We start from the raw sequence: 23,266 nt of genomic DNA on the forward strand, positions 1-23,266 counted from the left end.
AACATTAAAGCACATTACAAGCTCTAAATGGTTATGGCATCCAATGGGGAGTGTTATGAACCAGATTGTGGATGGCTCATAACCAAGAGATTATGATTTGTAATCTTTTCATTTATCTATGACGGTGTAATCTGATGTATAAGAAACTTCTATGTTGTGAATAAAGATAGATTTTTCCATTACTTTTATAACAGTCATGAACAAATAAAAAAACATTACTCTATATATGGAGCAATCCATTTTTTTTTCATGACTGTATTTTTCACTCTTTTTTATATTTTTTTTTTTGCAGTGGGGTTGGAGATGCTCTAATAGTGTAAACTTATTTTTTACTCTATATATAGAATAATATTATTTTTTTTTTGTTCATCACTCTATTTTTCACTCTAAAATAAAGTACTATTGGAGCAACATCCAACTTTAATATAGAATTACTATATTTTAGAGGAAAAAATAGAGTAAACCATCAAAGATGGTCTTACGGGATTGTAAGGTTTAAGAAGATTAGAACAAATTTTTAAAATTTTTAATTGGTGCCACAAAAACAAATGAAGAAAAAAACTAAAGGGACCCCCAAAGATAAGCTAAAAGAAAATATGTGTCAACGGTCAACTAATTGGACACGTTCAGAGTCAACTATTGAAGAACAAAATGTTCTCAAATAAGTTTCACATTATCCTGTTTGTTAAGAAAATTCAAAGAAACATTGCCTTCGTCTTCGCCATGGCCGGTACTTCGTTTCTTGATACGATTTTCCGAAGAAGAAAGAAGAACTCTTCTGACTTCACCACTTCTGGTTTCCTAAGCAGTAAGTCTTGTTTTTTTTTTTCGTTTCTTATCTTCTCACATGTGACTCAAACCCCTCCCAAAAACTAGATTTATTTCCACTTGTCTCTACTAAATTCTGCAGCTTTCGAATTCGACTTTGAAACCATTAGAGCTGCAACTGATAACTTCTCACATGTGATTGGTCGTGGGGGATTCGGTTCTGTCTTCAAGGTTTGGTTCTCTGGCCATGATTTTTATAATTTTAAAAAGTCAGGCTATTAGGGTAATAACAGATTTGTTTTTTATTTTAAAAAAATCAGGGTAGGCTTCAAAGCGGGGAAGAAATAGCAGTCAAGAGACTACTTGGAAGTTCCATTAGAAGTGAGAGAGATTTTCGTAATGAAGTCGAGATTTTGTCAAAGCTAAGGCACAAGAATCTGATCCATCTTCTTGGTTTCTGCTCTAAACAAGACCAACGTTACCTTGTTTATGAGTTGATGCCTAACTCAAGCCTCCAAAGTTATATATCTGGTTAGAAAACATTAAAGCATCCTTTATAGATCCAATCTTGTCTAGTTTTCAAGCTCTACTAGTCATTACTTATTGTGGTTATCTGCTTCAGATCCTCATAGAGATTCTCATCAGCTAAGTTGGGAGATGTGTCGAAACATCGTCCAAGGGATAGCTCGAGGGCTACGTTACATTCATGAAGAATCCCAGTTATGGGTTATTCACCGCGACATTAACCCTATAAACATTCTATTGGATTTAGAATTTAAGCCAAAGATTGCGGGTTTTGCATTGGCTAGGATGATGCAACAAGGTGAGAGTGAAGGGGAATCAACTGTAATTGCCGGTACCATGTAAGTGATGTCTAGTTATTTACATACGCAAGTGTTGATGTTTTAAAGAGCAAAAGAGCGTTAGAGAGACTAATAAACAACATTTTGTGATGGACTACAGAGGGTTTTTAGATCCAGAGTACATGAGAACCGGTCGTGTTTCTATCAAATCCGATGTTTATGCCTTTGGAGTTACCATCTTGATGATCATCAGCAGAGGAAGAGCTTATAGTAGTGGGGGCGAAGAATCACTAATTGAACATGTGAGTTTAAATTCAAGCAAAAGTATATGCAGTTGTTATTTAGCCAGCCGTGAATATTTTAGATTAAATACAATAAATTATTGTATAATTTAGGGGTCATTAAAGATATTGTCCTTTAAGATTTAGGAAGTAAGGCTAATGTTTTATTAGGTTTTGTCCAAAACCTACTCTGGTTGTTATGTTAAGTAGTTCTTTAATGGTGTATTTTATTAGGTTATGAGATGTTGGAACAGAGGAGAAGCCATCTATGTGGTCCATGAAGTGATGAGAGAACAAGAACGAGAAGATTCGATAAGCGAAGTCTTGAGATACATTCACATTGCTTTGCTATGTATCGATGAAAATGCTGAGACAAGGCCGACTATAGATAAAGTTCTCCACTGGTTTAGTTGTTGCTCTACTCCTTTACCCGAACCAACAATTAGTGATCGATTTCTTGTAGAGGCAGAAACAAATCTGTCTTTTTCGCCATCTCTATCTCCAGGAAATAGCTCTGATATGTCTCCTACGTCTTCACGTTAGGGAGATTGGGTACTCTGTTTATTGGGTTGACGAGAGTTTATGATGAGAACGATTTATTGATTACTCTTGTGTAATAAAATACGCAAACTACATTTTTTTTAAAGAATGCAAGCTACATTTCGGATTAATATCTTGGTTTAAATCCATTTAAACTCCTCTATATCTTCTAAAAACAATTTAATACATTTCACCAATAACTTCAAACATGATCCGCAATCATATGAATCGAAATTGAATGACTTCCCAAACATCCTTTATTTTTTATGTAACTTTTGCTATTTTTTTTATATATTTTGTTGATAAAGTTTTGGATGATATAGTTTTGCAAGCTATCTTTATGTATAAAATAGATCTCGACAATATAGAATAACTAGATGAAAATTCGCGCGCATATGCAAAGTGAAGTTTTTAAAAAATTTATCGATTTGATGTAGTTTTAACATTTTGCAACACTACAATCTTTATTGATTGTAAAATAACGAATACAAATGTTGGTATTTTAAATTTCTCATCTTTATTGAAAAGTTAATATATTACAACTCATTATAATTATTTTTAAGACTTAAATATTTACATTAATATTGATTTTTCTTCTTGGTAATTTTTTAAAAATATGGTAATAACTCATAAATCATTATTAATATAATAATAAATAATATAATAGTAAAAATGGAAATCTGATAATATTTTATTTATTTTATTCTATTTTTATAATTATATAATTTTTATTACTAACATCTTTTCAAAATTGCAATTTTCTAATCTTAATATGATAGTTTCTTTTTAATATCTAAAAATTTTAAAAATATTATTTGTATAAGGTTTAGTTATATATTAAACAAATGTTTTTCTTAAATTTATTAAATTTTATTTAACATATTTTGACCAAAACATTGATAGAAAATATTTTCAAGATTTTAGTTTTAAATATATACATATATTATTAAACATAAATTTAAATAAAAAAAATATTTATTTTATTTTAATTTTATCATACAATTAATAAAATCTAAAAACAAAAAAAAATACATATTTTAAATGTAATTTAAATTTTAAAACTTTTATTTCTGCACATAAGTGGAGAAAAACATATATCTAGTTTGAGATAAAAGAGAAGTATGCATACACCATTTTTAGATCATTTTTTTCTTTTTTTTTTTGAAATTTCAGGCTTTTGAAATGCGAAAAAGTTAGAAACATGTTAGGATATACAAATATTTGGTAAATTTTTAGTTTTTAAAATGCTTTTTCTCTCAACATTTTAAAGTATTATTGACAGCTCAACCGTTAAATACCCCAACAATAGATAAGTTCCGACCGAAGCCGCAACGTACAGAATTGTTTCTAAATATTCGGCAAAGAACCGAACCGCTTGTCTCTTTGTCCCGAAAGGTAGTGTATTATCTGATAACGAATCGAAGAGAACTCGTCAACGCTACGTTTGTGCTTCAATGAGACGACACATGCCAACTCATGCAGTGAAGAAGCTGGACACCCACGTGTAACTCACAGCCTCACCTCGTCAGAGAGGATTTTGGACTTGTGTAAAGTCTACAAATAGAAGCAACCTTCACTTTTCACTCGTATCGTAAGATTGTTGACTCCAACACGCAAACAACAAAAACAAAAAGAAAAACCTAATTTTCTGGAAGATAAAGCTTAACCGAAAGCGAAAGCAAGCTCGTTTTTAAAGGGCTTTAAGCTTTGATTGTGTAGGTTACAGTGTACGAACACGCAAAAACAGCGTGAGACGTTAATAGAGTTCTTCTTTTATTTAAGGATTGTTTTTTTCCTTCAGTCTTGTTTTGCAGATTTCTGATATTGAAACTAAGCAGAGATGTGTAGTTTGGCAACAAATCTCTTACTCCCATCGACGATGAAACCAGCTTTTACAGAGAAACAGAACACTAACTCACTCTTTCTTACAAATAAAAGATCCTTGATGCAGAACAGATCTACTGTTCCTGTAAGAATCTCACACCCTATCCTTGTGACTAAATTCATTCGATTTTTTTTACTGTGAATCTTTCCAAGTAACAGAATTCCAATCCTAAGAAAAAAAAGAATTCCAATCCTGTTATTTTAGGTTATGTGCTCTGTTTTTATGATTGTACGCCGTAGTCCGTAGATTGCATTTTTTGGATCTAAATTCGATTTATTAAAGATTAAATCTTTATGTGCTTATGAATGAATAAGGTTGCAAGATTGTTTGGACCGGCGATTTTTGAAGCCTCCAAATTGAAAGTATCGTTCTTAGGAGTTGATGAGAAGAAGCATCCATCAAAGCTCCCAAGAACTTACACTCTTACTCACAATGACATAACAGCTAAGTTAACTTTAGCTATTTCCCAATCTATCAATAATTCTCAGGTAAATATTAAAAAACCTCTTCTACAGCCCAAAATTTTAGGGTTTAGTGTTTTCGAGACCGATGTTTTTTCTGTTGTTTGTGGATCACCAGTTGCAGGGATGGGCTAATAGATTATTTCGGGACGAAGTAGTGGCCGAGTGGAAGAAAGTGAAGGGTAAAATGTCCCTTCACGTTCATTGCCACATTAGCGGAGGCCACTTCCTTTTGGATCTCATAGCGAAGCTTCGGTACTACATATTTTGCAAGGAATTACCGGTGGTAAGTATGTGGTTTATGTACTATTATGATTTTGATATGTAACAATGTTACCTCTTAATTGTTTGACTTACTGACTTATAGGTATTGAAAGCTTTTGTTCATGGGGATGGGAACTTGTTGAATAGTTACCCTGAGCTACAAGAATCTCCTGTTTGGGTTTATTTCCATTCAAACATCCCCGAGTACAATAAGGTTGAATGTTGGGGGCCGCTTTGGGAGGCCACGCAGCACAACCACGATGGAAATAGAACACGCAAAAAATGTGAAACTCTGCCGGAGCTAGCATGTCCCGATGAGTGCAAGTGTTGCTTTCCGTCGGTTAGCACGATCCCGTGGTCTCGTCGTCATTATCAACATGACAGAGGGAATGAGAATGAGAATGAGAATTTCGTGGGTGGCGAGTTGGGAATATCTGTCCCTAACTCTGAGAGATTGAAGTGATAGATCTCGTGAGGATGTTTCTTTTTCTTTTTCCTTTGGTGGTTAGGAAAGTTGGAAGGAATATGAAAGTTATTTGTTAAGTGTTAACAGTAAGTAGATGAAAGTTTTCCAACAGTGTTAGTATTACTACCCTCTGTATTTATATATTTACGAAGTCCATGTTACAGAAGACTTTGTTACGTGTGTTAAATGATTTTTCTTGGTTGGCAACAACAAGAGACGATACTTTGATGCAAAGATTCTGCATCAATTTTATAGAAGCTTTGGAACTATGGAGCTCCAACCCAAGGCTATGCCTATATATATTACTAGGTGTCGCTTAATTATTATTAAATGATTGTTTATTGTTTCATTTGAAAATGATTATGTATTATAAAAAAAGTAAAATTTTATATAATATATTCATAATTATGAATAAATCTTTGAAACTATTCAATATTCTAGTTATATAATATTTAGGTTTTGATTTGATTAATATTTATTTTAGTTTTTTCTGTTTTTAAATTTTCTGACCTTTTTATTAAAATATTTTTTCAGAAAACAATATAATATATATATATATATAATCTTTTTATTTTAAAATACATTTATTTTTGAATAACTTACATTAAATTAATTGTTTAATAAAATATATATTAAATTTATATTTATTTTGACTTTTTTATTATATTAATTTTTAAGCAATAATCTAATTTAATAAATAAATCCAATTCTTTACTAATAAGGATAACTACTATTTTGCCGTCTAATTCTAATATGAGAACTCATTGCTAAATTTTTTTTTTTTGTAATTCTCACTAATTCAATATAAAAAATATTGTAAATGATTACTGTTTTTTTACCATGTATCTACATGAAATTTTCTTTTAAGCAAAGCCCTCGAGAGGATTTGTTGATCCATGATTTATGATGTTTTTATATATATGTAGATAACTTTAAATCAATAACAAATTTTGTTTTCAATACACTTCTGTATATTAATTAGTTATATTCAATTATATATTTAGTAACACTTTTTTTGGACCAAAAGATTTATTGATTATTATGCAATCAAACATTGTTGTACAAGAAAAGGAGACATGAATGGAACAAACTCCAATCTGTTTCATAAGCTTTCTTAGCTAATAGACCTGCACAACTATTATTATGATGAAAATCTATACGTAATCAAAGTTTGTCTTCCAAATAGCTACGGTTGGATATTAACTGTTGTAACCGAGGGCTAAAAACTTCTCGAGTAAGATACTTATGGATTGAGATATCATTCTGAGATATCCGAGTGAGGAGCATGCATGCATTGACCGGATCAGTGCCGATAGTTCGGATTTTATCACCGTTGGTCGTCCCTCAAATTTTCCCATCCCAGCTTCTAGTAAGTTCCCATGATGGTTTCCATGAAATTTAATAACACTTTTAAAAGGTCAATTTTTTAATATATGTACATTGAGACAATTATCTTATACTATGAAAATAAAAAGTAAAATATAAGGGAGAAACGGGAGCTCGAAATAAATTACGGCTACAAAGCCTGAAACACGTTAAAATGTTAAATTTTATGTCTTTAAATGTTTATAAGAAATTAAAAAACAAGGAAAAAATAATAAATGAAACGCAGACAAAACGTGTAGAAAACTAACCAGACAACATAATATATGAACCAAAAACAGTTTATAAATAAATGTCTGAACAGTACAATAACGAACTTTGTTTGTTCTGACAACAATGAAGTATGTTTAACTCTAAATTAAGGATCATGTAACGCAACGTTTGCAGATGCGGGTGTTTGTGGTTTTAAGCATTATTAAGAGATTTGCATGCTTGGTATAACGGTTAAAAATTGCGTTAACGAGATACTTATGTCTGGTTAATTATCAAAAGCAACAATCGTTAAATAATAAATTGATATTATTTCATTTTATATAATTATAAAAATATAAAAAATGATATTATTAATATATATAATTATATGTATAAAGTATACTATTAAATTTTAAAAAATTATAGAAAATATTTTTGTTTTAAAGTTGGGATAGTTACGACTAGTTAATTATCAAATGCAGCAATCGAGAAATAATAAAATTGATATTATTATATTTTATATAATTATTAAAATATAAAAATCAAATTATTAATATATATAAAATTATATGTATAAAGTATACATTTAAAATTTTAAAAATTATAGAAAATATTTTCGTTTTAATGTTTTATAATATAAATTTAAATATTATATATATTTTAGTATTTCAATTTAAATTTTATTCAATATTTTTATTTTGTATTTTTTAAAAAATTATTTTACCCTCACAACCACAACGCTACCTTGAACCCGCCTTTGAATTTAAAAATTTTAGTGTGTTTTAAAGTAGGGATGGACACTTCAGTTACTTTATCAGTTCGGTTGGGGTTCGGTTCGGTATGGTTAATTCGGCTCTAGAATTTTTCTAACTGAGGTAAACCATTAATAGTTTGGTTTGGATCAGTTTCGGTTCGGTTTGTATTCGGTTTGGTTTGTGTTTCGGTTCGGTTCGGGTCAATCGGGTTCCCTTAGTTTAATTTTTTTAAGAGAAATAATATTTTAAATCACACGGTCTAAATCGTTATGTTGGTGAATATGAAAAAATAAACTATGTAAACTAAATTTAATATAAAATTGAAATACAAACCTTTAAACACACACAAAAAGTTTATAAGAATATAATCAAATCAAAGTTAACTAAAGTAGATAGAAAAATTAAAAAAATCATTAATAATGCTTCTTAAAAATAAACTATGTAAATTGAATCTAATATAAAACTGAAACAAAATCTAAAAAAACCACAAAAAAAAAATTAGTATATTGTATACTGTTAGTATGTTAATTCAAATAATAAAAAAAGAACATTAGTTTCTCGGTTTGGTTAACTCGGTTCGGTTCGGATCGGTTTCGGTTCGTTTTTTTCGGGTTGGGAAAATCTTAAACCAAACTGTTTGATAATATATTTTGGTTTGGATCGTTTTTGGTTCGGTTGATTCGGTTTGACTCGGTTCGGTTTGGTTTTTTTGTCCACCCCTAGTTTAAAGCAATGGAAACCTCATCTACATTCCCATCTTTCACTGAAGAACAATGGAAAGTTCTAACTCAGATGGTTAATGAGAAAGATAAGTCATCTGATTTGGTGAGCTTATCTTGGATACGAGAGCCTCTTAGCACATGATCTCAAGGATATTACGAGTATTCCACCATGCCCAGTGGGTTTTGCAGATGGAAACAAGGTCTATGCAACCCATACTGGTGTGTTTCACTTATCAAATAACATGATTCTATCGAATGTGTTATTTTTCCCCAACTTAAATTTTTCTCTTTTATCAGTTTCCAAACTCCTTCGACAAACTAACTGTTTTGCTCTTTTAACGGATACGTTGTGTGTTTTACAGGATCGTTTCACGAAGACGCTGAGTGGAGCAGGTGAAAAGAGATGGGATTTATTTCTTCAAAGATGTCATGGCTGCACGTGTTCAAGTCGCTGATAAGTCTCTCAAGTCGGTTGATCAGTTTCTGTGGCACCAAAGGCTAGTACATCCTTCGTTTTCGGTGTTGTCATTTTTACCTATGTTTTTAAATAAATATGCTACTCAAAGTTCTTGTGATATTTTTTGAGGCTAAACAGATTAGAGAGGTGTTTTATGAAAGTTTGAATAAAACTAAAGAGTGTTTTCAGCTAATTCATTGTAATGTTTGGGGACCATATCAGACTCGATCATTGTCTCGAGCAGTATACTTTCTTACCATTGTTGATGACTACTCCAGATCAGTATGGACATATATACTTCTGGAAAAATCAGAGGTCCGTACGGTTTATCAAAATTTATGCCTAGTGACTACAAAAAAGTTCTCTAAAGATGTCAAGACTGTCTATACTGACAACGGTACAGAAGTTATGTGCCTGGCTTGTTTCTTTCGTGAGAATAGGATCATCCATCAAACGTCTTGCATTGCCACTCCTCAGCAGAATGGTCGCGTAGAAAGAAAACATTATTATATTATTAATGTTGCTCTGTCATTGTTGTTCCAAAGTAACTTGCCAATCAAGTTTTGGCGAGAAGCCATTATGACTGCAACACACTTGACCAACCAAACTCCGGCTGCAGCCCTTCAACATCACTCTCCTTATGAACTTCTGTTCAACAAGAAGCCCTATTACTCTCATCTTTGAGTTTTTGGAAGCTTGTGTTTTGTTCACCATTGGTCTCGCGACAAAGACAAGTTTGGAAACGAAGTAGATGTTGAGTTTTTGTTGGTTATCCTCATGCTCAAAAGGAATGGAAGGTGTTTGATCTAAGTACAGAAAAATTCATTATCTCTAGAGACGTGGTGTTTCAAGAAAATGAATTTGCATTCTCAGCTCCAACTCATGACATGTCTATACATCAACTTTCACTCTCACAAGTCGACGAAGATTGGGAAATCACTAACACTGTCCTTTCCAACGACAGGGGGAGATTATCTCAGTCTAAAGTATCTCCATCAAGTCCAGCTGTCTCTGCTAACACTCCATCTCAAGAAGATCAGCAAGCAGTCTCTGTTCCGGAAGAAGTTTATGCTACCACATCGGACTTACCAATACCCAATGTGGCTCCTGTTATTGTATCTCCGACTCTACATCCTCAAACACTGTCCTCTTCCGTCGAACCTACTGTTGAAGAAACACTGTGCAGAGGTCAGCAATCACGTCTACCTTCAGTCAAACTCAAAGACTATGTTACATATAATGCAGCTCGTCTTGAAGACCCATCTCTCGCTCTCTTCTGCTCTACATCTCCGTCTTCTGAAACAATCCATGGTAATTTTCTCTATCCTTTAACCTATTATGTCACTGATGCAAAGTTTTCAGCTTGACATCAGGTGTTTCTCGCAGCGTGTATAGCTGTGGTCGAGCCAAAATATTACTCACAAGCCGCCAAAGACAAAATTTGGCGTGGTGCTATGAAAAATGAAGTACTCGCACATGAAGATAGCGGTACTTGCGATATCGTCTCGCTTCCACCAGGTAAAACAGCTATCGGCTCTCGCTGGATATAAAAGTACAAGTTTAACATTGATGTAACTATTGAACTTCCTAAGGCACATTTGGTTGCTATGGGAAACAATCAAGTTGAGGATGATGATTTTGACGAAACATTTGCCCCAATTGTTAAAATGGCTACTGTTCGTGGTCTTCTTGGTCTTGTTGCTGCAAAATGTTGGAAAATCCACCAAATGGACGTACTTAACACCAGTGATCTCAATGAAGAAGTCTATATGCGTCTACCATTACACACTTTGATCCCACCAAGGTATGTCGTCTTCGTAAGTCATTATATGGTCTTTGTCAAGCTCCACATTGCTGGAATGAAAAACTAACAAAGTCGTTAATTGAATACGGTTTCCAGCAATCAAACTCGGATTATTCCTTTTTACTTACACTAAAGGATCCAGGAACTCAGGGTACTGATCTTTGTCGACAATCTTGTGCTAGCAAGCAATGATCTCGATCGTCTTACTAAGTTCAAATCATACTTGGGTGTGTGTTTTAAATGAAGGACCTCGGCAAACTGAAGTATTTTCTGGGAATTGAGGTAGCTCGTTCAGAGGAAAGCATATATATCTCTCAGAGAAAATATGTGTTAGACATCATCTGAGACATTGTACTCCTTGGTTGCAAGCCAGTGTCAATTCCGCTTGAACAATACCATAATATAGCTTCCGATAATAGTCATGTCATGTTTGGTCCAAAGAAATATAGTCGTCTGGTTGGCCGGTTAGTGTACTTGTCTGTTACACGACCAGAGTTATGTTACACTATTCATCTTCTCTCTCAGTTTATGAAACAGCCTCACAAGGCTCACTGGTCTGCTGCCCTACGGGTTGTTCACTTTCTTAAGGGCTGTCCAGGCCAGGAAACTCTTCTTCTCTCTAACAGTGATCTTCAAGTTTCCGTATATGTTGATGCAGATTAGAGTACTTGTCCAGAAAGTAGACGCTCGTTGAGTGGTTTGTTGTCTTACTTGGAGGATCACCAATTGCGTGAAAACTAAGAAACATGACACGGTTTCAATGTTGCTTTACATAGCAATCGCTTTAGCAACTAAAGAGATCAAGTGGATTATTCCACTGATGAAGGATCTAGGTGTTAAAGTGAAACTCCGGTTGCATTTCATTGTGATAGTAAAGCTGCCATACACATAGTTGCTAATCCCGTGTTCCATGAACGCACTAAGCATGTCGAACATTATGTTTGTGATGCAGTTAAGGCTGGTCTCATCGAGACTATTCATGTCAATACAAAGGATCAAATCGTGGACATTTTAACTAAGACACTGAGTCGCTAACAATTTGAAGCTCTATCATCCAAAGTTGGGTGTTCAAGACTTTCACTTTCCAATCTGAGAAAAATATCAGGAAAGGAAATTTTACGGATAATGATTACCTTTTAAGTTTCTAAATATCTAATAATAAAGTTATGTTAAAGTTCCTAAATTATCTAGGAACTAGGGCTTCTACGGTTAATGTACATATAGTCTCATTAAGATCAATACAAGTTTTCAGTTTACAATTCATCTCAAGTTTACATAGAGAGAGTGCAGCAGGGTTAGGTCGTGGATTTGGCAATGTCGTCCACATCCATAGCTTCCGGTCAAGAACCACCGTCGAATAAGCCGCCGGTGATAGAACCGACCTTAATTCTGCAACTTCCAGATGACTTAGTATTGAGTTGCTTAGCACATGTCTCCAGATTGCACTACCCCATTCTCTCACTCGTCTCCAAGACCTTTCGATCCTTCACTTCTTCACTGGAGCTTTACCAGACCCGGTATCTCTTAAACCGCACAGAGGGGTGTCTCTATGTGTGCTTGCAGTTCCCTAACGAGCCTAACCTTCGTTGGTTCACTCTCTGTCGGAAACCAGATAAAACCCTTAACAAGAAGAAGAAAAAGAAGAAGAATACGACACAGTCATCAAGTGGTAATATTTTGGCTCAGGTTCAGATTCTCAACTCTCCTCCCGTGGAATGGTCAGACTCAGATATAGTAGCTGTTGGCCATAAGCTCTACGCCATCAACAAAGAAGACGATGTCTCCTCCTCCTCTTCTAACGTCTTCTTCCTCGACTGCCGAACGCACACGTGGGTCGAAACGCCAAGCTTGCGGTTTGCTCACACCAATCCAGGAATAGATGGGATGATGTATTTAGCAGGAAGCTACGAGAATCCAGATTCTTTGAACTGTGTTCAAGTGTTGGACACAAAGAATCAAACTTGGAAGGCCGTGCCTGAGGACAAGAGGATATTCAGAGACACAGATTTTGAAGGAAAGGTTTACAAGAACCTTGATGGGGCGTCTGGCAAGAGATCCTCTTTGGTTCTAAAGCTAAAGGATTCTACAATCGACTTGGTAGGGTCTGGTACTGTATGTGTGATAGAGAAAAGATTCTATTGTTATCTATCCACTGGAGTGTTTCTTTGGTCTAACAGTGAGATTAAATCATTTGGTTTGAAGAAAGTACAAGGTTTGGAAGGACTGCCTAAGTTTGGCCTTTATACCAATGTTAAATTGGTTGAATGTGGTGGTAAGATGGTGGTGTTTTGGGATAAGTATGTGCCGGCACGTGGTAGGTATAAGGAGAAGATGATTTGGTGTGCTGAGATCTCGCTGGAAATGCGCAGCAGTGAAGAGGTTTGGGGAAAGGTTGAATGGTTCGATGCTGTGCTTACAGTACCCAAGTCTTATAAATTCGTGTATGCTATTGCAGCTACCGTTTGATTAGCTACTCATGAGACAGGTTTAAAGGGAATGAATCAGGTTATTTTTTTCTTAGTACTTAGTATGTCCTGAATCTTGGAGATTAGTCTACTCTTTGATGAATGACTCATGAGAAAAGCGGCTTCGTCTTGTAGTGGTTTACTTTCTTTTGTATGTGACTATGATGTGTGCGTTTGTCTTGTGTTTGTAGCGGACAATGGTTCACTTCTAACCTATGCATTCACTTTTAGCTTTGTGTCTTTGAAATCATTTTTATACAACCATGAGAATAGTTATAGTCTCATTTTTCTGTCACTCGGCTACTTTAAAGTTGCAGAAGAAAATGTGGTTTGATTAAGCTTACACGTTCATGTATTTGTTTGTGTAAAATAGTTGAAAAATAATTTAACATATAATTTTTGACTAAAAAATTCACTTTATTCTTGAATTTTTATCATCGCTATTCAGACTTGAATCGATAGAATATGAAACCATTATTCATCTAGACTTTGTATTAAGAACCTATGATATATTGATACGTTAATAATATCAAGTCAAAAGAGCTCTTTAGGTGGTGGTGGTGGAAAATGCTTTCTCAGATCCCGTACTCGCAGACATGACGTTTCATTATCAGGGAATCTTGATTTGATTAACACCTCCAAGTAGCATTGCCTATCATTCCGTTTACCCAGAATCAGCTCTACTTCAGCAAATTAACTCTTCATCACTAGATAACGCAGAGGGTAATAGAGTGACCATTCGTTTCTGTCCCTCTACTGGTATAAGATTGCAGCTAGCTTCTGAAACCAATATCGACTCACAAAGTGCTGCCGGTAAGGACACTGCTTCATATAAGCCATGGAACTCCAGTTTCCTCCATTTGTACTTGAACTGAATGTGTAATCTCCTTACGAACAAAGCTTCCACTGGTGTATGTTAGTAAACCACAGTGGAGTCAGAAATTTTCTCTCCTTCAGCTGGTGGCTCTATGAAGATTGACATCATATACATATTTTGTCTGAAAAATGTTTAACCGTAACAATGAAAAATGTTACCACAAGCTGTGAAGTAGAAAAATGATGTTGCATGCCTTTGTATAGGACAAGTAACGCCTCAACTCCGTCAGCTTCATTCTTATCATGTGTAGCAGATGCTTTCTCTATCATGGATGTCATTGCTGCATTGTAGTCTCTGTTTCGGCAAACCCAATCCTCATTAATACTGAAAAACAGCCTGAGAACTCTCTGTGCTGGGGCTCTGTTTCAGAAAACTTACCTGGCATAGAAGACGATTGTATCATTTAAGTTTGTGCCCTTTTGAACCCTCCAGGGACATGAAAATTTTAAATGCAGAACACCAATCACAGAACATTACAGTCATACTGAAATTACTTAACACCAGCTTAGATTTGAATTCGGCTTATCATCTTCAAACTCACGGACAGGCGGAGGTTACTAATCGATCTCTAGGAAACCTTTTATGATGCCTGGTAGGTAGGGATGTTAATATGGGTTCAACCTAACAGGGTTAGCCCTAACCCTGCAAACCCATTTGTAACCCTAACCCTCATTTTTTAAATAGGGTTTAACCAGTGGTAGGTGATGCGGTCCGAACTTGGGATGCACGGTTACCTCAGATTGAGTTTGCTCACAACCATGCCATCAACCGCAGCTCCGGGCTCAGTTCGTTTCAGGTTGTCTATAGAATTCTTCCTCGTGCTTCAGTTGACCTTTCGACACTTCCTGACCATACGCGCATACATGGTGATGCATCGACCTTTGTGGACAACATACTGGAGACGCATGCCAAGACTACTCAGCAGCTTGAAGCATCAACTACAAAGTATAAACATGCAGCTGATTTCCATCGTCGACGTTTGGTCTTTGACGAAAGAGATTCTTGATTGACAGAGAAGATGATATAGCAGTAGCAATATGCTATAGAAGATGTATGCTGCAGAAGATGTATGTTTTTACTAAATTATTTAATAGAATGATTGGTAGAACAGTATGGACATACTATTTAAAATTATTATAAAATTAATATATAATATATAATATATTTATTTATATTGAATATATTTCTAATATATATATTACTATATAAAATTAAAAAGACATATAATTAATTAATTTATTTATTTAATAATATCAAAATCTACGTTTATATCAAAAAAAATTATTTAAAAATAAATTTTAAAATTAAAATATACATATTTTATAATAATATTTCACATTTAAAATATAATTTAATTTGTATAATTAAAGTATATTTTAAATTGCTGACAAAAAATATATTTTAAATTTTGAAATATTATTTTTTAATAATTTTATTGTAAATTTATTTTCTGGGTATAAAATTTTTTTATGATATTATTAAATAAAATAAATTCATTAATTATATGTTTTTCTTAATTTTATAAATTATAAAGGGATTTTTGCAAATATGACTCAAAACTTGAAGTCAAACACAAACTAACCCATGTTTTTTTTGGAACTTTGACTTGCCTTTTTCATCTCCAAAGTTCAGATTATTCACGAAAATAACATCATTTTTTTTTTCAAAATGCATATTTTACTCTATCACCCTCATCTTTCTCAAGTAATCATAATATTGTCATTGCCATCAATACACCAACGACCATGAACAACCAATTTGAAGCTCTTAATGCACCTAAAAATCGATTTACACTCTTTCTTTCTCAATTCTTATGAACTAAAAACAACATCTCTTTCACTTTCTCTCCATATTCATCCAAAAAACCCCAAGATTTTGATTCTAAAATTTTTATGGTTCATAGAGCCGTTGAAACTTACGATTCTTGGTGGGTCACTTTTGTTTGAGATTCTGGATGCTTGGAGAAGATATATGTGTGCTAAACATGTTATCTCACTCGTTTAAACTATGAAATCAGTTTTTTTTCCCAGATATGTTCGTCCAGACGACTTACATGTAAGTCCGCTAGCTGTAGACGACTTACATGGAAGTCTTCTGGTAAATGCAGAAGTTAGTTTTGCAATTGATTTTTAAATGTGTTTTTATAGACGACCTACATGTAAGTCGTCCATCTTTATTTGTTAAAAAAAAATTTGAGACGACTTCCATGTAAGTCGTTTAGGGTAAACATGCTAGTTTTGCATTTGACCGGATTGTGTCAGAAATTTGACTTTTCCTGGACGACTTACACGTAAGTCGTCCAGTAGAAAAATAAAAAAAAATGACTTACATGGAAGTCGTCTCAGGTTAGTTTTGCAATTGAAAAATAAAACAAAAAAAATATTTTTTTCTAGACGACTTACACGGAAGTCGTCCGTCCGACGACTTACATTGAAGTCGTCCATGATTTTATTCCGAGATCCTGGTCAAACCTTGCTTATCATGGACGACTTCCATGTATGTCGTCGGACGGACGAATTCCGTGTAAGTCATCTAGAGCAAAATAATTTTTTTTTGTTTTATTTTTCAATTGCAAAACTAACCTGAGACGATTTACATGGAAGTCGTCTAGGTATAACAAAATATTGATTTTTTAATTTTCTATTGGACGACTTACGTATAAGTCATCCAGGAAAATTCAAATTTCTGACACAATCCGGTCAAATACAAAACTAACTCATTTTCCCTAGACGACTTACATGTAAGTCTTCTCAGATTTTTTTTCAACAAACAAAGATGGACGACTTCCATGTAAGTCGTCTAAGTTAAAAATCAATTGCAAAACTAATCTAAATGGACGACTTCCTAGAAGTCTGCCAGACGACATCCGTGGAAGTCGTCTGCGTCAATGTTTAATAAACTTTCATTTTCTCTAAAACTATAAAGAATTTTGAACATTTTCTTGTTAATTCAAGTCTACTAATCAATATTTTAGCTACTGGATGAAATTTATAACTAAATTCGTGATATTTATGAGGTTACCAACATTCATGTTTATTAAAGTTTCTAGCTGATCCGAGTTCTACGCTAGTTTTTGAATAACTTGTATTTTTAAGAGCATTAAGTAACTTCAAGATATGTAAAACTCATATTTTCAAAATATGTTTTATGCCTTAGTTTTACTAAATGTGACATAGTTTTTCAACACAAACTTGTAAAAATTGTGATATGTATTGACTAGTTACTATTGTTTGTTTATATCTCTTAAGTATGCACCGATGATGATTATTGTTATGAGTGGGTAAAATACTTGTTTCTTATAATGTTGTATCAATGACTTAAGTATCATTATTGTTATATGCATTTTTTTGCTATGAGTGAGTAGAATAGTTAAAATGATTCTTAATATGTTGTATCAATGACTTAAGTATCATTATTTTTATATGCATCAATGATGTGTTTTGCTACAAGACTTCCCAGAAGACTTCTAATGAAATTGTTATATCTTTGAACTTATGTAATGGTTTATCTTTTGTGAGTTTGGCTAAGTTTTCTTAAGAATTTTTCTTCCTTAGTTGTAATAAATTTGATTAATTTTTTCTGTTATTGTGTTTTGCTATTGAAGTTGTATCAATAACTTCAATTATGTCAAGTAATTTTGGCAAGATAATATTGTGGAATATTAACATATTTACCAATTTTTTTATTAATATCTCTTCAAATTTACAAAAAACAATCACAACTAATGGAGTACACATGCAAATCACAAAACAGACCAGAAACAAAACTATTATAGATCATTCCTCTACAAAGACAAGCTTGGACTCCACTTGATATGGAAGAAGACTCCGTCAGAAGACTTCCAGGAAGTCTTCTGGAAGAGTTGATGTTTTCTGGAAGACTTCCTGGAAGTCTTCTAGCGCATTATATTTTAGAAGACTTCCGAGAAGACTTCCCATAAATCTTCCAAAGTCTGCTCCAGATCTGAAAAACCTGCATATAAAAAAAATGTTCAAATGGCTTAAAAACAAAGAAAATGAGTGGAAAATTATATAGATATACTTTTATAGAACACACAAAGTACATATCCAAGTAAAGGAGCTATCTTCTTAGACTTGAGTTTGTTATAAGCGTGAGAAGGCATACGATCTCGTGTCAAATGAACCCCCTTGATTGGTAAAGCATTATCATAAGCATTATGCTCTATATTATCAAATCAACATTTTTTTGAAAAAATATTTAAAACATCATTTACCAAATGCTAATGCTCTCCAAATGATCCTTGACAAATACTCTCATATGAAGCTTTTAGTAGAGCATTTGCATTTATAACTGGAGGATTTTCCAAATATGACTCAAAACTTTATTTTAAATACAAAACTATACCCAAAGTTGAATCAAATGAAAAACTACCCTAAAAGCCTTGTGAAATTACAGCCAGCCCCTTGTGACCAAACAAAAAAATAGAACTCATTTTTATAAATATATCCCCGGAAAGTCGTCTGAGTCTTCTGAGATAATGTAAGTCGTATAGACAAATTCCAGGGAAGTCTTCTGGTGTAGTTGATCTTAAAAATAATTTATAATTTTCTTAAAAAATATTTTGACAAGTGAAAAATTATAATCATGTAATTATAAACAGTTTTAAATAATATAAATTAAGATATAATAAAATTGAATAGTTTTCAACATAGATGAGTGAAAGTAGTTAATCATGATATTCTTTGGCTTAGGTTTGACAACATATGTTGTAGTATTGTATGTATTCTTAGGGTTAGATTTTGAAAATCTTAAATATTCTTTTGAAAAATTAAAATTTTACCTATATGTGTTTATTTCTGTGTATAGTAAACATTTTTTAAGTTTAATTTGATTTTATGAAGTGTTTAATTAGTTACTTTAGTTTAGGGGTTATGTTTAAGGTCTAAGCGCCTAACAGGTAAGTCGTCTGGCGATTAGAAGACTTCCAGTGATTTTTGACAAATTATGTTTTTATGCTTATAGAATTTGTATTTGATAGACAATTTGGTATTATGTCTTTACGATTGATCCTCATGATCTAAGTCTAAACATCCTGTTTGCACCTGTTCAATAAAATTTTATGTTTGATCATTTGATTACATAAGCATTAACCCTTGTGAAACACAATTCGACCTCCGCCACTGGATGGATTCCGTTGCCTACAACATAGCTAACATCTATTCATGTTTTATATGCATGATAGTTTACAAAAAAAAAAAATGTTTTATATGCATGTTTACGAATTGTTTCTATCTAACATCCAAATTCATGTCCTTGACGAATGATGATGTGATAACTCAAAATAAGATATCATACAATTGAAATCCTATTATACGTGTATAATTGACTAAACTCAATAATTAAAATTTTATAATATCGTGCTGGAAAATTATTTAAACTATTAAACAGTGTGTTAATAGTTTTTGGGGTCATGCCCATTAATTGTTTTAAGTAAGGCCCATTAATACAAAACCCAGTATCTGGCCGATAATGTCTCGTGCCCAAATTCAGCGCGTATAGGTCGTGGCGGAGAGTGGTCCCAAACCCCTAAACTTTTGGTGGTCCGCAGGCATCGCTTCCGATCAAGAACCACCGTCGAAGAAGCCGGCAAGAGAACCGACCTCGATTATGCAACTTCCAGATGACTTAGTATTGAGTAGCTTAGCCCGGGTCTCGAGATTGCACTATCCGATTCTCTCGCTCGTCTCCAAGACCTTTCGATCTCTCACTTCTTCACCGGAGCTTTACCAGAATCGGTATCTCTTAAGCCGCACCGAGAACTGTCTCTATGTGTGTTTACAGTTTCCTACCGAGCCTAACCTTCGTTGGTTCACTCTCTGTCGGAAACCCGACAAAATAACTAATCAAATCTGTAAGAAGAGGAAGAAGAAGAAGAAGGAGACATCAAGTGGCAATGTAATGTTTTGGCTCCGGTTCAGATTCACAACTCTCCTTCCGTGGAATGGTCAAATCTAGTAGCTGTTGGTCATAAGCTCTACGCCGTCAGCGATGCCCCTTCCTCATCCAACGTCTTCTTCCTCGACTGTCGAATGCACACGTGGAGAGAAAAGATTCTATTGTTATCTATCCACTGGAGAGTTTCTTTGGTCTAACAGCGAAACAGATGGTTGGGAGAAAGTGGATGGTTTGGAAGGACTGCCTAAGTTTTCCCGTTATAGCAATGTTAAACTGGTTAATTGTGGTGGGAAGTTGGTGGTGTTTTGGGATAAGTATGTGCCTGCACCTGGTGGGTATAAGGAGAAGATGATTTGGTGTGCTGACATTTCCCTGGAAATGCGCGGAAGTGAAGAGGTTTGGGGAAAGGTCGAGTGGTTCGATGCTGTGCTTAAAGTACCCAAGTCTTATAAATTCGTGTATGCTAAAGCTGCTACCCTTTGATTAACGACTCATGAGACAGGTTTAAGGGAATGAATCTGGTTATTTTTTGTTAGTACTTAGTATGTCATGTTTCTTGTAGATGATTAAGCGTATTTTGTAACTGTCTCTTAGATTGCAAACTCTCTGATGAATGACTCATCACTCATGAGACAAGCGGCTTCTTCTTGTTGTGTTTTTTTTTTTTCTATTGTATTGTATGTATGCGTTTGTAGCGGACAATAGTTCACTTCTAACCTAGGATTCACTTTTAGCTTACTCTGTGTCTTTGAAATCATTTTTATACAACCATGAGAATAGTAATAGTCTCATTTTCTGTCACGTGGCTACTTTAAGTTCTCAAAAGTTGCTGTCTAGCTGATTGCCTCCAACAAAACCAAGATACACAACTACTGTTTGTTTCTCTTTTGTTTAATGACCAAGTCGCAGAAGAAAATGTGGTTTGATTAAGCTTACGTTCATGTATTGTTTGTGTAAAAATTGTTGAAAAATAGTTTAACATACTTTTCACTAAAAATCACTTTATTATTGAATATCTATCATTCCTATTCAGACTTAAATCGATAGAATATGAAACTACTCTCAATCTAGACTTCTATGATACGTCAATATAGAATTGGTCTAGGCCATGTTCGTTTTTGAATCGTCCGCATCCAGATGCAAATATTCAGATATTATTCCTTTGGACCTATGATGCAACATCTACATATATATATATAAAGAAATGTTCGCCTCTCTCCCGTGAAGCCACGTCATCAAGTCGTGCGTTATGGAAGTGACACGTGTCCCATTTTATATTTGGAGCCAAAATAAATGAATGCACAGTCAGGGGTAATCGAACCCAGCACCTCTAGCACTGGTAATTTCTCTTAGAACCACTAGGCTGAAGTCACTTTTTATAAATATGTGGCCGCGAAAATACTTATTATCGTGTCGACTGGAAGCTCATGCTACTTCTGCATGTGGCCAGGGCCGACACTGAACTGACGTCAAGATGAAGATCGTGAAGTTAAAAACTTTGCTCCAAACAGTTTTGCAATGTTTCCAACCTTTATAACTTGATACATATAATATATATCAAAATACATTTGTTGTACACGTTTTTATCAGTTTTGCTTTTAAAAGAAGATATTTACAGTTATAAATGTTTTGTGCCAGTGAAGTAATGGTTGAAAAACCTCTATACATATGTCATTTTAAAATAACACCCAACTTCTATATATAGTCAATACATATGTCCATGTTATATTATAGACTAAATATTTTCTCTTTTAAAAATATAGAAAACAGTTTTTTTAGTTTACAAGCAAATGTTGTAGAGCAAGTATGCATTATACAAAATAATATATATTTAAAATCCATACGCAAAAACATAAAAGTTGTTATAGGCCTCTTTCTGACACATGCACACTCCACTATGAATAAGAATTAAAAAGAAAAAACAGTATTGTCATCAAACTTTATCACAAATCCACATTTGTACATCTATAATTATGAGTTGGACAATTAGTTAATTTGATACAATATCAAAGCAAGAATAATCGAAAAACAACTATACCACCGCATACTAATAAGTAACACATAACAGATAACCAAATTTTTGAATCTTAAAACAAATTTCAACTCGAACATTTAGTGAATATCAAATTAACTAATATCCCGTCCATAGGGCGGGCCGACCCTAGTCTATAATATCTACATTTGCATCTCAAAATCCAAAAGACTTAAATACCATTAACACAAATATAAAATTAACTATATTAGTTATTATAACTATTATATTGCATTTTCAATTGAAAAATCGCGTTTTCCTGCCAAAACTAAAAAATCACATTTTTACGTTAAAATCGAAAATCAAGTTTTCCCACCAAAATTTCAAAAATGTGTTTTTTCACCAGCAGAATCGCATTTTCTCGACAAAACCAGAGAATCGCATTTCAACCCCAACCGAAAATGGTGTTTTCCTGCCTAAATTAGATAATCACATTTTTTTCCAAAATAAGAAATTTGTGTTTTCTCGCCGCAACCGGAAAATTGCATTTACACCCCAAAACTGGAAAATCACATTTTTCCGTGAAACCAGAAATTCGGGTCTTCCCGGCAACATAAAAAAATCGTGTTTTCTGCCTAAACCGAAAAATCGAGTTTTCCAGCCATAACCAGAACACATGTTTTCCTGCCAAAATCGAAAATTGTGTTTTCTCTCCAAAATCGTAAAATTACTTTTTTCACCAAAATCGGAGAATTATGTTTTCACCGCTAAAATTAGGGCTGTTCAATACGGTAAAACTGAACCGTACCGAACCGAACCGAACCGAAATAGACAATATGGTTTGGTTTTGGTATATACCATATAAACCGAATGGATATAATTTTATAAAAAACCGTAGGATTTTGATATGGTTTGGTATATAACTGAATAAACCGAACAAAACCGATTAAAAGTAGAAACATGTAAATATGTATCTATTTTATAACAATACATGAAAATCTATTTGTTACCTAAGTTAAATTTGTATTAATAACTATTACCATAATTTTATAGTAATAAAGAACCTTAATTTGTAAAACACTTGAACTATAATTAAATAACAATACATCGCAATTCAGACATCTTATTTTCTAAGTCTTCTTTTGATCTTTTTGCTTTATTTTAGTCTTCACTAAATTAATACGAAAATTATAAATTTGATGGACAATAATTAATGAAAAATTTTCACAACTTTTTTCTTATCTGTAAACAAACA

At 33.6% G+C, this 23,266-nt stretch overlaps 4 protein-coding genes across 5 annotated transcripts; all 4 read left to right on the plus strand.

The window, feature by feature from the left end:
- The first annotated feature begins 645 nt into the window (after window positions 1-645).
- Window positions 646-2,523, plus strand: LOC106332095 (cysteine-rich receptor-like protein kinase 45). Its single transcript, XM_013770566.1, has 6 exons — window positions 646-808; window positions 911-999; window positions 1,089-1,299; window positions 1,391-1,631; window positions 1,732-1,873; window positions 2,087-2,523. Exons 1-6 carry the CDS (start codon window positions 652-654, stop codon window positions 2,393-2,395), a joined length of 1,149 nt encoding a protein of 382 aa, XP_013626020.1. The 5' UTR covers window positions 646-651; the 3' UTR covers window positions 2,396-2,523.
- A 1,462-nt stretch (window positions 2,524-3,985) lies between these two features.
- On the plus strand, window positions 3,986-5,690 carry LOC106332354 (protein STAY-GREEN 2, chloroplastic-like). Of its 2 annotated transcripts, XM_013770822.1 has the most exons (5): window positions 3,988-4,363; window positions 4,468-4,471; window positions 4,592-4,765; window positions 4,857-5,024; window positions 5,106-5,690. In XM_013770822.1, the coding sequence occupies exons 1-5, from the start codon at window positions 4,233-4,235 to the stop codon at window positions 5,463-5,465; spliced, it is 837 nt and encodes a 278-aa protein (XP_013626276.1). In that variant the 5' UTR covers window positions 3,988-4,232; the 3' UTR covers window positions 5,466-5,690. The 2 variants fall into 2 exon arrangements, with proteins under 2 accessions (XP_013626277.1, XP_013626276.1); XM_013770823.1 differs by lacking the exon at window positions 4,468-4,471 and having other exon boundaries at window positions 3,986-4,361.
- A 6,405-nt stretch (window positions 5,691-12,095) lies between these two features.
- On the plus strand, window positions 12,096-13,411 carry LOC106333690 (putative F-box/kelch-repeat protein At4g39600). The gene has a single exon (XM_013772102.1). The coding sequence runs from the start codon at window positions 12,096-12,098 to the stop codon at window positions 13,245-13,247; it is 1,152 nt and encodes a 383-aa protein (XP_013627556.1). The 3' UTR covers window positions 13,248-13,411.
- Window positions 13,412-19,638: 6,227 nt separating this feature from the next.
- On the plus strand, window positions 19,639-20,628 carry LOC106332690 (F-box/kelch-repeat protein At5g48990-like). The gene is given in 3 exon segments (XM_013771166.1): window positions 19,639-20,030; window positions 20,033-20,227; window positions 20,229-20,628. Coding segments are annotated over 3 exon segments (768 nt in total). The 5' UTR covers window positions 19,639-19,751; the 3' UTR covers window positions 20,523-20,628.
- Window positions 20,629-23,266: the final 2,638 nt, after the last annotated feature.

Source organism: Brassica oleracea, chromosome C3, assembly GCF_000695525.1.
Source record: "Brassica oleracea var. oleracea cultivar TO1000 chromosome C3, BOL, whole genome shotgun sequence".
Lineage (NCBI taxonomy): Eukaryota > Viridiplantae > Streptophyta > Magnoliopsida > Brassicales > Brassicaceae > Brassica > Brassica oleracea.

Bases quoted from the DNA above. Each gene is read 5' to 3' on its own strand.
- LOC106333690 (XM_013772102.1), top strand. From the start codon at position 12,096: ATGTCGTCCACATCCATAGCTTCCGGTCAAGAACCACCGTCGAATAAG.
- LOC106332095 (XM_013770566.1), top strand. From the start codon at position 652: ATGTTCTCAAATAAGTTTCACATTATCCTGTTTGTTAAGAAAATTCAA. The intron at 1,300-1,390 runs GTTAGAAAACAT...TATCTGCTTCAG, and splicing joins CCTCCAAAGTTATATATCTG to ATCCTCATAGAGATTCTCAT. The intron at 1,632-1,731 runs GTAAGTGATGTC...GATGGACTACAG, and splicing joins ACTGTAATTGCCGGTACCAT to AGGGTTTTTAGATCCAGAGT.
- LOC106332354 (XM_013770822.1), top strand. From the start codon at position 4,233: ATGTGTAGTTTGGCAACAAATCTCTTACTCCCATCGACGATGAAACCA. The intron at 4,766-4,856 runs GTAAATATTAAA...GTGGATCACCAG, and splicing joins AATCTATCAATAATTCTCAG to TTGCAGGGATGGGCTAATAG. The intron at 5,025-5,105 runs GTAAGTATGTGG...ACTGACTTATAG, and splicing joins TTTGCAAGGAATTACCGGTG to GTATTGAAAGCTTTTGTTCA.